Source organism: Neoarius graeffei, chromosome 28 (genome assembly GCF_027579695.1).
Source record: "Neoarius graeffei isolate fNeoGra1 chromosome 28, fNeoGra1.pri, whole genome shotgun sequence".
Classification (NCBI taxonomy): Eukaryota; Metazoa; Chordata; class Actinopteri; order Siluriformes; family Ariidae; genus Neoarius; species Neoarius graeffei.
In genome coordinates, this window is record NC_083596.1 from 39,262,993 (window position 1) to 39,280,616 (window position 17,624).

Sequence of the window (17,624 nt, forward strand, 5' to 3'; positions counted from 1 at the left end):
ACATTTAGGCCTAGAAAAAAAAAAAATTGTGTTTCCTGTCAACCCTTCAAAAAAATTTAGGGTAGGACGGTCAGATTTATTTTTTTTATTTTCTATGTTGACTATGCAGCTTCACACTAGTGTAAGACAAGAACGGACAGTCTCTTAGACTTTCAACCATATTATTTTAAATATTTAATTATTAAATAATGACTAAACTTAGAGATGTTATATCTGTAGAGTTAAGATATTTTTTCAATATTTACCATTTCAGTTTTATGCTTCATCTGTTCTTGTTGATACTAAACCTTTTTAATATGACTTTTGTCTGTTAAAATTAATTTCAAAAATTTCAATGCTGAAGTGGGCTACAGAGAACCATGTAGTGGTGGTGAAACCCCCACCTAGAGTGGTTAATACAAATATTTTTATCTGTCTGTCAGATACAAATTAATATTTAATACCAAGTATAAACCAAATTAAAGACTGAAATATGATCAATCAGATAAAAATATTTGGGGGACCCATAGCTGAGCATCAAGAACAAGAGAACAGAGCCTAATCTAGGAATTTGAAAATAGGGGACAGATCCCTCACTAGTTGTAGAAACAGGGGACAGAAAATATTAACATGGGTAAAAATATCCCTCATTTGTTCCAGTTAGTGGGGACAGAAAAATAAGTAATACATTGGTAAATATTTTCAAGAGTACATCTATAAACAGAACAGTTTTATTAATAAAACTAAATACATGTAACAAACATTCATATCAGATGTTAATCTATATAATATCAATTATGGCACTATACATATCCTTTAATACAGTGATATGAAAACCATATCAGCAAACACTTATCCACAGTTTATAGTATTGCACAAACATTATGATCAGATCTGAACTTAAAAAATGTAAAGATTTTAGATCAAAAACTATATGAAGAATTATATACTGCAAAACCTTACAAATATGACTAGTTTTCTGTTATATGACTAGGTTAATATTACATCATTTGATATAGTTAAGTCTAAAATCCATGTAGTCTTGCCACTATTAATTAATAATAAGATGAAAAATCTGACTTTCTGAATAAAATAAAATCACTATCAAATATTTTAAAATGCCATCATATTTGTTTTGTTCAGACCACCTTTCATGAAAGTGAAAAACAAACAAACAATCTACCTATGTTTAAACTAGATTTTGACATAAATGACTGGAGATAATCTCACAATTCAGACTTCCTAAAAAGTATATAATCTCTATCATTTACAATCTTACAGTACCTACAATTACACAAGAACAGATTAAATATATTTCATAATATTTTTTAATAAAACTTACACAATACCAAAACATTATCAAACTAATTGTATATTGGCATTAGGAAAATAATATCAAATTCAAACTTCAAAACCATTATCAATCAGAATCAAATGACTTAGTATGTCTTCACACTATCATATAATTACTCTAAGATCATATTTGTACACAAACATTATATATATATATATATATATATATATATATATATATATATATATATATATATATACACACACACACACAGTGGTGCTTGAAAGTTTGTGAACCCTTTAGAATTTTCTATATTTCTGCATAAATATGACCTAAAACATCATCAGATTTTCACACAAGGCCTAAAAGTAGATAAAGAGAACCCAGTTAAACAAATGAGACAAAAATATTATACTTGGTCATTTATTTATTGAGGAAAATGATCCAATATTACATATCTGTGAGTGGCAAAAGTATGTGAACCTTTGCTTTCAGTATCTGGTGTGACCCCCTTGTACAGCAATAATTGCAACTACACATTTCTGGTAACTGTTGATCAGTCCTGCACACCGGCTTGGAGGAATTTTAGCCCATTCCTCCGTACAGAACAGCTTCAACTCTGGGATGTTGGTGGGTTTTCTCACATGAACTGCTCGCTTCAGGTCTTTCCACAACATTTCCATTGGATTAAGGTCAGGACTTTGACTTGGCCATTCCAAAACATTAACTTTATTCTTCTTTAACCATTTTTGGTAGAACGACTTGTGTGCTTAGGGTCGTTGTCTTGCTGCATGACCCACCTTTTCTTGAGATTCAGTTCATGGACAGATGTCCTGACATTTTCCTTTAGAATTCACTGGTATAATTCAGAATTCATTGTTCCATCAATGATGGCAAGCCGCCCTGGCCCAGATGCAGCAAAACAGGCCCAAACCATGATACTACCACCACCATGTTTCACAGATGGGATAAGGTTCTTATGCTGGAATGCAGTGTTTTCCTTTCTCCAAACATAACACTCCTCATTTAAACCAAAAAGTTCTAGTTTGGTCTCATCCATCCACAAAACATTTTTCCAATAGCCTTCTGGCTTGTCCATGTGATCTTTAGCAAACCAGATGAGCAGCAATGTTCTTTTTGGAGAGCACTGGATTTCTCCTTGCAACCCTGCCATGCACACCATTGTTGTTCAGTGTCCTCCTGATGGTGGACTCATGAACATTAGCCAATGTGAGAGAGGCCTTCAGTTGCTTAGAAGTTACCGTGCGGTCCTTTGTGACCTTGCCAACTATTACACGCCTTGCTCTTGGAGTGATCTTTGTTGGTCAACCACTCCTGGGGAGGGTAACAATGGTCTTGAATTTCCTCCATTTGTACACAATCTGTCTGACTGTGGATTGGTGGAGTCCAAACTCTTTAGAGATGGTTTTGTAACCTTTTCCAGCCTGATGAGCAGCAACAACGCTTTTTCTGAGGTCCTCAGAAATCTCTTTTGTTCGTGCCATGATACACTTCCACAAACGTGTGTTGTGAAGATCAGACTTTGATAGATCCCTGTTCTTTAAATAAAACAAGGATGCCCACTCACACCTGATTGTCATCCCATTGATTGAAAACACCTGACTCGAATTTCACCTTCAAATTAACTGCTAATCCTAGAGGTTCACATACTTTTGCCACTCACAGATATGTAATATTGGATCATTTTTCTCAATAAATAAATGACCAAGTATAATATTTTTATCTCATTTGTTTAACTGGGTTCTCTTTATCTACTTTTAGGACTTGTGTGAAAATCTGATGATGTTTTAGGTCATATTTATGCAGAAATATAGAAAATTCTAAAGGGTTCACAAACTTTCAAGCGCCACTGTATATCTTATATACCAACTAAGCACCTTTACTATTTGAATATGATTAATAACATAATACTCACTTCTGTGTCTTCGTTTTGTTTCCTTTTTTCGTCCAAAGGTCTTTCAACGTGACCACGCGTTTTGACATTGTTATGTTTGGATGAGACCAAACGATATGCCATGTGCTTTTGGGTATTTTTAAAACACTTTACACGATTGGTTGAGATACACTGTCTTCCGGTTCAGTGACCAATGATATAATAGTTCACAAAAAACGGTTTTACCCGCTAAATAAATCATTCGGAATACTTCGGTCCTTTCCGATATTTTCCGATTGGTGTGTAAACAACGCTATATTTACCGCAGTGCTTGCTAGCTGGTGCTGACAAATTGATACGCACAAGATTCAGTAAAACGCGACTACACGCTCTCTACTTATAAATGCGCGACAAAATGAATAGATACGCGATATCACTCTCGCACCCAAAAAGTGGATGTGCGACAGACAGATAAAAAACGCGCATTATCGCGTATTACGCGCCCTAGATTAGGCTCTGAAGAACAGCTGACATGGAATTTCTCCTACAATCATGCTGCAGAAAAAAGTCCAATATAGTTTCAAGAATATAGAAATTTTAATACAAAACATGTATCAGTAAAGTACAAACATTCAGAATGTCTTTCAATATTTCACAAGTCAATGAACTTTTTAAAGAGAAAGCAAAATTTTTAAACCAATACTGTACTCAAAAATACTTTAATACTGTAGAGAACTTATGGCTTTATTACTATTAGATCAATAATATTAAACTGTATGTAAAACTGTCAAAATTTGAATGTTCAATATTCAAAATTAAAATCTGTTTCAACAGTTTAAAAGCTGTTTTTATAAAGCCCTTATAGCGTATTGTATATAATTTGTCAGACTCTAGGCCTAGAATGTACTTGTATTATCGCCCATTCAAGATAGGCCTATTTTTGTGAAACAGCTTACGGCAGGGACAGCACTGGCATTAAATCTTGTGCAATACTGCATGTGAAATTTGCAATCAATAAATATTGATAAAATTCTTACTGATGGAGCAGATCGCCCAGATTTATATCCTCGGCTATTTCTATTCCATGTGGGGCCATTGTTGACGGTCGTGTGTGACCCATGTCTTCTGATACAGTGGATGTTTTAAGGTTGTGTGCTATATCTTGTGTTGGGTGGTGTAAATTATAAATTTGAATTAAATTGAGATTTGATTTAAAGGACGAAATTATTGAAAAATTACAACATAAAAAGTTAATTTTAAAAATCATGGTGCCACTGGTGGTCGCCATGTTCTCGTTCTTGTCTCGACAAACTCCCGTAAGTGATAATGTGATCGCGATAACACGTGGTCATGTGACCGATCAACATGGCAGCGCCCGGAACGGATTTTTTTGTGTATCGTCTTAAGTAAACGAGTCCACACAGACTGCATGTCGCGTTGTTGATCATTTTCTCTATGTATTTTGTTTAGAAATTGAGTTCTTTATTGAATGAACTAGTTAAAATATGTACAGGGTCGGCGAGGTTTTAGCAGAGTCGGGCGGACGACCGGAAACACAATTTTTTTTTCTAGGCCTTATCCTTTTCATATTTTATTCCACACAGTGCCTTGTGTAAGTATTCACCCCCACCCCACCCACCCTTGAATAGCTTTACATTTTGTACGGTTGCATGCTGGGAATGAAACAGACTTATCCATCCATCATCTGTAGCCGATTATCCTGTTCTACAGGGTCGCAGGCAAGCTGGAGCCTATCCCAGCTGACTATGGGCAAGAGGCGGGGTACATCCTGGACAAGTCGCCAGGTCATCGCAGGGCTGATACAGAGACAAACAACCATTCACACTCACATTCACACCTACGGTCAATTTGGAGCCACCAGTTAACCTAACCTGCATGTCTTTGGACTGTGGGGGAAACCGGAGCACCCGGAAGAAACCCATGCAGACACGGGGAAGAACATGCAAACCCCACACAGAAAGGCCCTCGCCGGCCACTGGGCTCGAACCCAGGACCTTTTTGCTGTGAGGCGACAGTGCTAACCATGACACCACCGTGCCGCCCTTTAAAAATGTTTATTTAAAAAAAAAGGAAAAAAAAAGGCAACTTATGGTTGCATAAGTATTCACCCCCACACTTCAATCCAACGGAGGCTCTGTGGCAGGAACTGAAAACCGCTCTTCAAGTGCGTTTTCCAAAAACCAGATGATCAGGATCCAGATGTGCAAAGCTTACTCATATCCCATTAGACATGCAGCTGTAATTACAGCCAAAGTTTCTACCAAGTATGGACTCTGGAGGGTGAATACTTACACAACCCTCAAATGTCTTCTTATGTTTAATTAACTTGTCTGTCATGATGTAAAAATAAATACCAAAAAAAAAAACGTTGTGCCTTCAGATGACAAAACGTGGAAAAGTCTAATTGGGGGGGGGGGGGGGGGGGGGGGGGGGGGAGATATACTTATGCAAGGCCCTCCCTGTGTCCGAAATCACTCCCTACTCACTATATAGTGGACTATATAGCGAGTTTGCCATTTTGTAGTGCTGTCCGAATGTATAGTGAGAATTATTACACCCTGTATGGTGCACCACAATGCATGGTGAAAAGTAGCGTACAACCGATGATCATTAACCAAGCAATATATCCCATCATGCATTACGGTCGTGCTGAAAAATCAAATCAAAAGCCTCAAATTTGATTGAATAAAAGGCAGCGGCGAAGAAGAAAGAATTCAGCCTTGATTTAAAAGAATCGAAAGATGCAGCAGACACAAAGTACTCCGTATTGATTAGTGTGGGAAATGCGCTCAGTAGAATATGGATTTATCACAAAAATACATGCGTGTATTTATTATTTTGAAAACCCACCAGCCGACTGATCTGGCACGTTTTAATTGTGCGACAGTAATGACGTAAATACAGCAGACCCCCGCCTATTCGCGGTTCAGTATTCGCGAAATCACATATTCGCGGGATTTTATATAGAACATATCTCCTATACATTCGCGGAAATCTCAGCGATTCGCGGTCATTTGCGGCGAACATATAGAACGTTTACGCACTGCTACATTCTTGGAGCCGAATGCTCGCTCGCTATTGGCTGAAGTTTGAATGGCGGGCTGCTGCTGCTCATTGGCTGACGAATGAGCGCATTGTACAGTACAGTCTCGCGGTTCCCGTAGTTCAGACTTGTTCATGTGTTGTGCGTTCTTGGTATTTTTGAATAATTTTTACGCCCTACAATGGTTCCTAAACGCTCTGCATCTTCTAAGGCTCCTGCCAAGGAACCTAAGTGCCAGAAGAAGGTAATGACGCTGCAGAAGGTAGGACTTCTCGATATGCTTCTCAATAGACATCAAAATAAGCATTTGTGAGCAGTTTTATTGGGGGGGGGTTTACAAGTATTCGCGATTTTGGCTTATTCGCGGCCATGTTCGGTCCCTAACCCCCGCGAATACTGAGGGCTTACTGTACCAGTGCGACGGAGTAGTGTTCGAAAGCGTTTTTTTTTTTTCTTCTTCTCCATTTTACCAATGAGCTTACTATATAGTAATTCCCTATATAGTGAGTAGGGAGTAGTGAATGAGTGAGTGGTTTCGGACACAGGGCCTGTATGCTGAAACAGTTTAAATACATTTTATATTATATATATCACACACACTGGGTGCGATTTGCTGGGGGGGATCATCCCCCCCTCTGGTTTTTATCTCTGCTGAAAAAAAATCCTCGGGGACAACCCCGTCAATAAAACAAACAAACCAAAAAAAAAAGTTGACATGACAGGCATGTTGTGACACAGTTTTCTATGGTCTACATTGCACTCACTTTCAAAATGACCCAAAGTGGCAGCTTTGATGTTCACGAACGTCCCCAGCAAATAGATACATTGTAGATAATAACAATATCTTTGCGTTCTATCATGCAGGGATGCAAACAGCGCGCCTTTTGGCGGATGCCGCCTTTTTCACGGCCGATTTTTTTTTTGGGGGGGGGACGTTGGAGTGTCTGATTATAATTTCAAAGTAAATTCTGTATTAAAATTACTAAATAAGCAAATCCGTTACAGTCCATGAAACAGGAAGTATAAGGATGAGAAAAAAAACAGTTTAAATCGGAAAGCTGCGCACCAGGGCCGTGCAAAGACCTTTGGAGGGGCAGGGGCTCAACATTCCAAAAAGGGCACTTAAATTTTTCACACAAGTTAACTTTATTCAAAACTATTCAGCTTTAAGTTTTCGAAGCTGCTAGAATATGTTATTAACGCCGTCGTTCAAACTAAAGTTTCCGAATCTGCCACGTTAATGAAATGGATGGCGCAAACGGTTTAAATATAGCCTAGGCGGCTTCATTAAATGATAAACAACCCTACGCATTTACTGTTGTGTTCTAAGCTGCACAATATTGCATGTTCAGATAAGAAATGAAAGGAGACTTTCAGTGTGACCCACCATGCTGTTCCTCGCACTGTCTCCCACTGTCAACCGCCTGCATGCACTTTCTGCACAGAGGTTCACTGAATGCATGACGTCACGGATTGATGCCCGCATTTACATAGAAAAACGTTATTTTATAAATCTATAATTTCATATATTATATTATTGTCAAATTGTAGAGAATATTGATGTTGGAGCTAACTTATCTTTTACAAATATTAAAAAAAAAAACAACAACAAAACAGTCCCTATGAAAAGGGCACTTTGGACAGCAAACAGAAAAGGGGCAGGGGCTAGAGCACCTGTAGCACCGGTTCATTGCACGTGGGTGCTGCGCACAATGTGAACTGCGCCATCAGAGCAAACTGTTCATTTAGTATTCATGTATTTTAGTGATTTTCGAGTCACTGTCCATTTAATCTGGAGGGAGAGAAACATCACAGCAACGCGACAAGCAATGCGAACTTTGTTGTGTGTTAGTGTTCGTGTATTTAGTCAGAGAGATAGGAAGATGAATTTACTATCTCTGGTTTAGTGTTCGTTTTCATTTACTGTTATTCATTTGATATCATCGGATGTTATTGAGCTGTTAGCCTATTGTTACCTTAATTTTGTGACGTTTCATGATTTAAAAAAAAAAAACCATCCCCCCCTTCTGGTTTTTTGACAAATCGCACCCTGTATATATACACATTATATAGACCCATGAAGCAAGAATTACTTACTGCTGCTCCATAATGGTGAACACGACTGACTGCGCAATAACAAAGCAGTTTGGGTCCACCTGACCGTCTTCTCCACAGATTTTAGCTGGCAAAAAAATAAAAAATAAAAAATCACTGCATGTTGATAATGTAATGATTATCCTTTGATAAACTTATTATCCAGACAAAATCGTTTGGGGATTTTAATAGCAGATGATGTCATTTGCCATATAAAAAACGCCTTATATATTAGACTCTAATCTTATTATGCTTTGTTAAAAGTGTGTAGAAGTAGTAAACTATACAGAGGACGAGGCTTTCTTACCAACAATGTCGTTTCGGATCTGCTCGGTGATCGGGATGGGCCTAGAAGCGTCTGGAGACACGTACTTAGTAAAAATGTTGACTGCATCCCGCTCTATACCTACAGCAGAGTTAAAGAGAGATGTACAGTGAAATAAAAGGAGGGGGAAAAGAAAGAAAAAAAAAAGATAGGAATCACAGTGGCAAGACACTACTAAAAAACAAAGCACTAAGTACTTCAAACTATCCAGAACCGTACGACATTTTAAAGCCATTAATGTTGCATAGAAAACGTTCTATGCGTCACATTTCAATTCCACGAAGGTGACAGAGAGCGAGCTGACGCGCAGTTTAACTACATTTCACGCTGCGGTTTATAGCCCTGTTCTAATGTAGATTTAGAGTTGGCTAGTTTTTATGCTCATTCATTAAAGGCCTGACTGTTTAAGAGCCCTAGGCTGATGGCATCTGCCTCGTCTCACAAGGTTAATGTCATGACTTTTAGCTCAATTGACTTGCTCTACTTGCTGCCTTCCCTGCAGCTTTATTCCTTGTGCCATAACGAAAGACTTTTTTTTACCAGATCATGCACTACTTCTACCATTTGGAGGAAACACAAATGAGCACTATTATCAAAGCCTCGAAGACAGGAAGAGTCATTAGCTGCTAAGACAGGATCTGTTGTCACGCTTGTGTAAATGGTGGAAGTCCGTGAACCATGTAGAATGTCGTAGGAGAAAGAAAGCTAAGAACATGATGAACTCTGCAAAACGGTACTGTTCCAGAACACTGAACATATTTATAATGGAATAAAAACCATGACGCGTTTTTCTTTAATGACTGCTGTGGTGTAAGAGGAATAAAACACTTTTTCAGCAGGTTATTATTGGAAAATAATCAACCTCAGGGCGGGAACAGTAACTCTGGTTGCGACGTCATCGCTGATTATTTCCCCATATTATTATATAGACATATGTACGTTCATTCATACACGTACCCATCACTCAGTACTCACTCTTCATAAGCTTGTCAGACAGCTCGCGGAGTGTATTCGGAGCCTGGCCTTTAACTGGAGTTCCCGTCCTGGAGGATGCCGAGGAAGTAGAGGGGCGTCGGCTCAGCCTCAACCCTTCTTCGTGATTAACAGAGTCTCGGCGTCCTGCCCCGCAAAGAGAATTAGCGTCCTGGGGACTGGAAGGTGTCCGAGAAGTAAAAGTGTCCTCGTATTCCCCTTCATCTAAGCCGGGCGAGATGCTGAGAGCCGGCGGAGAGTCTGGAGACGTCAAGAAGCCCAGAGTGGAGGCGGTCTCAGCCAGGGAGCTGTGCTTCACCGAGTTGAGGCTGTGAGCGCGCACGCGAGACCAGCTGGTGGACCGGAAACTCTCAGCCTCCAGCCAAAAGCGCGCCAGGTGCTCGGCAGAGCGCGTCACCATGAAGTGCAGATAGTAGGGCAGCGCCACGGCGTCGCGGAGCACCTGCTCCACCGTCTTAGAGAGCCGTGAACGTGTCTCCTGTGTCTGATAGTTCACGCTGGAGTAACCTAAAGAGGAAACGTAATACTGACAATATTAATCATGACTGTTCTGGCTTCTTCAATATTACATAAATCACACCACATCACATCACAACACATCTGGGTGCTCCGGACTATTAAAGATACGGCATATTTTTTATGTTGCCAAGAAAAGTCAGGAAACACTTGTGACTCCGACATCCTCAGCATGCATCAGCTTGCTTTCTGAATTATGCAATCCATATACACCTGGGTCTTGTTACAACTCCTCGAACCTGCGTTATGCAATCGTTTCCATGCTCTATATTGCGTGTGGACATAAAGATTTGAATTGGCTGACGAATTCCTTTAACAGCTGACAGAGCTGCTGACTTTCGCTTCTGGACACCAGCAGGAACGCAGAGGTTGAACTGTGACTGATACAATGGCAGGCGAGAGCGTTGTGGCTACAACAGCCTGTTTTTCAAAGCATCAGGGAGAGGAAGAGGACTGGGAGAATGATTATCGGTGATGGGCGTCTCCCTCGTGAAGGGGCCGGTGAAGAAAGACCGATTGTCTGTTGTAACGGCTGTCTGGCTTCAACGCGGCAGGATTCCTCTTTGTTCAAGGTTGCAACACCAGTTCAACCACACGCACCTCTATACAGACACATCAGGGTTTACTGAGCATCGCAAGGATACACGCGCAATGCCGAAAAAGCTCATCTAACTATTTGCACCTAAAGCTATTTCCTGGTACCAGCTTCATCACCACACAATGCTCAACGCTTTACTGTAACACATTCAGACAGGAACAAAACGTTAGTAGATAGCTTCCTCATCTTTGATGTGCTATAAAGGCACATGTTGTCCTCTGGATGCTCTATAGGTCTCTAATGAACACTACCTGCTCAGGGTTTTTTCTAGAAAAATTTAGTATGAGGGCGCTCACCATGGTGAGGGAGCGAAGCGGGGGGGGGGAGATGGTGCCGGTTGTCCCCCCCCCGCCGTGCAAAGCCTTTGAAAAATGCTCCAATGGGACATTCTGAGGCTATCTGAGAGGGAAATTGTAACAAATTGTCTGTCAACACTGAAAAAGAAAGAAGTAATCTTCTTCTGCCCCGGACAGTCTTTGGCTTTCTTCCGTTTCGTGCCGCAGGATGACATCTTTAAATGCCCAAGTGTCAACAAAAACAACTCGCAAACTACTTCTGTCAAAAGCTCCCGTGCCGGTGGGTGAAAGGTCATTCAGTCTCGAGAAATCTCGCTCTACAAGTCAGCTGACCTTGTATGTAACCCATGTCAAATCTCGCGAGAGCAGCCGCGACAAGTAAACAACTAAACAACATGGCGCCTCAGTCTGGAAAACGCCAATTCGGATTGTTTTTGCTCCGTCTGGCGGTGTATCTACTATGATTGGAATATTTTTGGAGCAATTATAACGTATTTGATGATCAGACACATTGCCACGTAGTGTTGCTGGGATGTTTTCACGGAGTCGGTAAGGGGGCGCACGCCGAGAGTAAGAGGGCGCAGCGCCCCTGTTCCCCTGTTTAGACGAAAGCCTGCTGCTAACTCGCGTCCTGGGCAAGACTCTGGAAACATTACATTACTGACTTGTACACTCACCGGCCACTTTATTATGCCGCTTTTCCACTACAAACGCGGCTGAGCCGTGCCGAGTCGAGCTGAGTGGGGCTGTTGGAGTTGCATTTCGACTACAACCGCGCTGAACCGTGCTGGCTGGAAGTGGGTGGACACATTGGGTGGAGTTAGCGAAAGTGGGTGGACGTCATGTGATGTCGTTAAGCAGCGCAAACAGTGACATCAGTGACAGTGGCGGAACAAGTCAGAGCCGGGCCGGGGGCGGGGCAAATGACCAGGCCCTTTATTAAAGCTTATCATAACATCATTTTAGGCTACAAAATGTCCGCAACTGCGGTGTTTACCAATTTCAACACTACCGGGTGCAACTATGTTATTTAGTACATCAAGTCCTTCAAACGAACATGTAACTCAGAAACAAAAAAACATTCGGCGACATACTGTACATGGCTCATAATAAAACATCAATAGCCTACTGCGCGCATTATTTGAAGGGCATACGACGAGCCTTGCGCTCCGCGAACTCGTGCACGATGCTCTGTATGTCACTGATTCAGTGATCTTTTAAGCGGTAGTCTCACGACCCGAATAGTAAACAATAAACATGGAGGACATGGAGTCGTTAGTGTTGCTGGTCTTGGTGCTGTGGCTTGTTGTCACAGACAACGCGGACAGATACTGGCAAGAGCGTATAGATGAGGCGAGGCGCATAAGGCTTCAGAAATTCTCGTAATTCATAATTATTCTCCTTCCGGGTTTGCGGTGTTTACAGATCCCAGCGCGCTCGCGGGGCGTGTGTGGGCATGTGAGGACACTCCTCCTCACCAATCAGTGCACAGGGGAGTGTCTGCTCACGCCCCCAGCCTCAGTCGGCACGGTTTGGCTCGCTTCAGCCCCACTCCAAAACGGTGCGAGTTTTAGGGGCTAAGCAGGGCTGAAACGAGCTGAGTCGTGCTGGTTTTTGGTAGTCGAAACGCGAGCCGTGTCGGGCTGAAGTGAGCTGAAGCGAGCTGAAGTGAGCTGAAAAAGGGTAGTGGAAAAGGGCCATTAGGTACCTGGTGTTTTATGCAGTTATCTAATCAGCCAATCCCATGCACGAAATCATGCGGATACAAATCAAGAGCTTCGGTTAATTAACATCAGAATGAGAAAAAATTGTGATCACAAAGTGTGACTGACTTTCACTGTGGCATGGGTGTTGGTTTGAGGATTTCAGAAGCTGCTGATCTCTTGGGGTTTTCACACACACACACACACACACACACACACACACACACACACACACACACACGACAGTCTCTAGAGTTTACACAGAATGGTGCGAAAAACAAAAAACACTGAGTGAGTGACCGACCGACAGTTTTGTGGGTGGAAACAAACGCCTTGTTGATGAGAGGTCAGAGGAAAATGGTCAGAATGGTTCGAGCTTTTTTGCCAGGAAGGATATATAAATCACTCTACAGCCGTGGTGAGCAGAAAAGCATCTCAGCATGCAAAAGCAGAACAACACATTGGGTTCCACTCAATGCCAGCCAAGAACAGGACTCTAACACTACGTTCACACTGCAAGGCTTAATGCTCAATTCCGATTTTTTTGTGAAATCCGATTTTTTTGTGAGGTCGTTCACATTAACAAATATATGCGACTTGTATGTGATCCTCAGTATGAACGAAAAGCGACCTAAAAGTGTTCCGCATGCGCATTGCAGGATACGACGACGTCACACGCAGTGAGCATGGCCAGTGTTTACGGAAGTAACCTAAAGTTTCCTGTGTATGACAGTAGCCAGCATGGAGTACCTGGCGATGATGCAGTTGTTGTTGCGACGGAGCCAGAACATGCACAATAGCCTGATGTTAAGGAGGAGGCTGAGAAGGAAGAGGGCAAGGGTTTTGGCTCAGGCGTTCTGCGGGGTAGTGACTGCAACCTCCGTTCAAAGGAACGTGTGGGTGCGGAGTCGCATTGATGTCATGCCGCATGTTGTTGTAACTTTTTTTGAGAGACCCGCCGCCTACTTCAGCGCAGAATAGTGACGTTTGTGGCTTGTTGATGACGTGCAAGTCGGATGAATGCGACCTGGCGGTTCAGACTGAAGTCGCATATGAAAAGAGCGGATAGGAATCGGAATTAGGACCACATATCCAAACGGCCTGGGTCGGATTTGAAAAAATCGAATCTGTGTCGTTCATATTGTCAATAAAAGATTGGATACAGGTCACATATGGGCGAAAAAATCGGATTTGAGTCACTTCAGCCTGCAGTGTGAACGTAGTGTTATAGTCGAGGACCTGGGTTAGATATGTATGCACATAATTTAGGAGAGGATAACTCAACTGTTGTAGGCTAATTTGAACCCGAGGAACAACTTCGGATGTGTGCCAAAATTGCTACCCGGGGCGAACAGGCCAAAAATTACCAATCCAAGATGGCTGCTGGTAGCCATACTGAAAATATCAGGATTTTTTTAACCACTCACCACAGAAGTATGTGCAATAACTCACTTTATGGGTTTTTGGGTATGGGGACTCCATTAGCGACATCATTTTCATGATTGAAGGAAAAGGGAACAAGCTATGGTCAAGGGCAATTTAAAAAAAAAGACCAAAAATTGGCCAAAATTGCAGTTTCACTGAAAACATGAGAAAAACAGAATAACCCTACCTCAAACATGAAATCATGGAATCGGCAGACTTATGCACATAACTGAGAAGAGTAGAAGAAAGCAAGCATTTGATTAAGATAAAGAAATTGTATGTTCAATCATATCATGATCGATGGAATGTGAACTTAAAGTGAAAAATACATCTCATCTCATTATCTGTAGCCGCTTTATCCTGTTCTACAGGGTCGCAGGCAAGCTGGAGCCTATCCCAGCTGACTACGGGCGAAAGGCGGGGTACACCCTGGACAAGTCGCCAGGTCATCACAGGGCTGACACATAGACACAGACAACCATTCACACTCACATTCACACCTACGGTCAATTTAGAGTCACCAGTTAACCTAACCTGCATGTCTTTGGACTGTGGGGGAAACCGGAGCACCCGGAGGAAACCCACGCGGACACGGGGAGAACATGCAAACTCCGCACAGAAAAGCCCTCGCCGGCCCCGGGGCTCGAACCCGGACCTTCTTGCTGTGAGGCGACAGCGCTAACCACTACACCACCGTGCTGCCCGTGAAAAATACATACAAAACTTATTATTTTAGTAGGCAGCAATATCTTGACAGCCTAAATGTTTAACAGCCAACAATATAACTTTTAACATCGCGTTATTACTGTTTGTGTGTCACATAAACCAGGGTCAGGAACATGAAGAATAACACAATAATAATACCGTAATACCGGCAGCCATTTTGGATCGGTAATTTTCAGGCTGTTTGCCCCGGATAGCAATTTTGGCACACGTCCCAAGTTATTCCTGGAGGTCAAATTAGCCTAGAACAGTTGGGTTATCCCCTCCTAAATTATGTGCATACGTGTCTAAGCCAGGTCCTCGACTATTAGAATCAAGAACAATTTCCTATTAAAGTGGCCAGTGAGTGTACGTTTCGTATGACTTTGAAAACATTATTCATGCTTTTGTTTGATCTTTAGTTGGCTTATGTCCAGCTTCTCCTGTCCCAGTTAAAGCTAGATAACGGCTGTGCTTTTACGACAGTGGTACCAAGGCTTCCATTTCCAATAGGAGTGCTTCATGTTATCCATATACATCTGGGGGAGGGTCACTGATATGAGCACCACGAGACTGAATACGGCAAGTAGAAGCAGCCAAACATCTCCCTCCCCATCAAAAACGTGAATCACGGACACGTGCATCCAGACTAAAATTATCCGCCGAATTTATTTTCTTTCTATACGTTACATCTAACCGAAAGAGACGCTGTAGAATATGAAAAGAGGCGCACCCAGGTCTCCGAAGTGGGCTGCCTCCATGTGGCTGGGCTGCTTTTTGAGGATGGCCGTGCGGCCACGTGCGAACGAGTCCATGTTAGCAGAGATGGCGCTGATGGCCACGTGGCTCGGGCCAGCCGCCTCCAGGATGGCATGGTGATTCCTTGAGGGGGAGTTGGGCGACAGTGCAGAGCCTTCTGGGGAGGAAAAAAAAAATCAGAGAGGAAAATAAAATTTAAATGTAGCCTGTATAACGAGCACGAGCTCATTATCTAAGCGGATAGCTGTGTGCTTGCTCTGTGTTATAGCACTGTGCAACAGATCTTAAGAAAATTTGTGAGCTGACTAAAAAAATAAGGCTGAGTCTTCGTCTATTAATCAATCAAAGTGTAAACATGAGTGGTATTGTGCAGTCAAGAGGCTTGTGTGGGAGGTTGACCTTACATAACCTTGAGAACTCAGGCCGTGTCTCTGACGAGCTCTCAGTGAACTCGTTTAATGATAAAATCAGTCATGAGCTGAAAACATGTCTCCTGATGCGCTGCCTTTGCACTCCAAACTTTTATCTGATCCTCCATCTCATCCTGTTCATAATACATCAGTATGTGCCTAAACTCAGCATAGCAGGATAACAAATACCCAAATAATTGTAGCTTCTGACACCATATCATCTGCTCCTAAAAGACGACAGCCGATCAGAAAGTAATGACGAAGATATTAAGATAACATACTCACCTCTGCCTGCTTTCGGATCTACTGCTTTCTCTGGTTCCTTTCCTTTAGCTGTCGAGCAAAGAACACAGGAGGTTACTAAATTATCAAGATGCAACTAGGACAGTCCACATATAAGGAATAAAACAACGGGTTTTTACGTAATAGGAAAATGATCAGCGACGGAATCATTTTTACCAGCCCAAACTTGGCTATTTTCCAATAACTGCACACACGGAAGTAGTTTACTGCTTTTTTACAACAGCAATGTCAACAATTACAATTTTATTCCTTAAAGGATGGCACACTGTACTGCTTTATCCATTTAATGTTGCGGAACGTTCGCAAAATATCAGCAATGTACAGTAGCGTGCACCATACAAGTCCACGTGTTACTCCAGTGCAGCCAGACGCTACTCTCTGAGCTGCTGTTAGAGAAATGAATCACCACCTTCTGGCCAATCGGATTCGAGACTTCAACAGCACTGTGGGATTGAAGCAAATACTGCAGGCCCAAAATGAACGTGGACGTACAAGGACTCTAGAAGAAAAACACTCAGGAACACTGAGAAATCTTGATGGTCCTGTTGTAAGATTACAGGTGCGTCTTGGACAGTAAGAATTATAACAACAAACATCGAGAACTAACTGCTTAATTAATCATTAGAACTCATTATCTTGATGCTATAATATGGAAAACAGACATAGCCTTTGAGAAATCAAAGCAAAAAAAAAAAAAAGAGGTTGTTATGAAACATCTGAAGGGTCAAATCCCAAAGCTGGCTGTGAATGTACAGTCATTGTAGTTCTTATCCTAAATTAGGAGCAAAGACGAAGGAAAGGCTTCAAAACGGAGTCGCCGGAAAAACATGTCTGGCTAAAACACAAAGGAAATTCTTTGAGCGTCACATCCTGTATGACATCATCCAAATACTTCAGGGCTGTAATATGTGGTATTATGTAAGGAATACGCACTATAACTGGGTGTGCAGTTAGAGAAAAATAATCAACAAAGAGGTAGCGTGATATGACCTGACATGAAGCGGGGCGACTGTTATCATACCAAAAGTTAATTATTTTCCATTAGCATAAATACTCAGGTGATTATAGAAAGGGCGGCACGGTGGTGTAGTGGTTAGCGCTGTCACCTCACAGCAAGAAGGTTCTGGGTTCGAGCTCAGTGGCCAACGGGGCCTTTCTGTGTGGAGTTTGCATGTTCTCCCTGTGCCTGCGTGGGTTTCCTCCACAGTCCAAAGACATGCGGTTAGACTAATTGACTACTCTAACTTGCCCATGACCAAAAGCAGTGTA

General features: G+C 41.9%; 1 protein-coding gene across 4 annotated transcripts in view; it reads right to left on the reverse strand.

The window, feature by feature from the left end:
* The window catches only part of akap10 (A kinase (PRKA) anchor protein 10), a 30,343-nt gene that overhangs the window by 10,134 nt on the left and 2,585 nt on the right, over positions 1-17,624 (reverse strand). For 3 of the 4 annotated variants that reach the window (XM_060912955.1, XM_060912956.1, XM_060912953.1), the window contains exons 2-6: positions 16,338-16,385; positions 15,617-15,799; positions 9,626-10,150; positions 8,633-8,731; positions 8,329-8,413 (exon numbers count right to left, since the gene is read on the reverse strand). In XM_060912955.1, coding sequence (XP_060768938.1) covers positions 8,329-8,413; positions 8,633-8,731; positions 9,626-10,150; positions 15,617-15,799; positions 16,338-16,385 — 940 coding nt within the window. The remainder of the gene's footprint in view (positions 1-8,328; positions 8,414-8,632; positions 8,732-9,625; positions 10,151-15,616; positions 15,800-16,337; positions 16,386-17,624) is intronic. The other variant, XM_060912954.1, reaches the window with a different exon arrangement.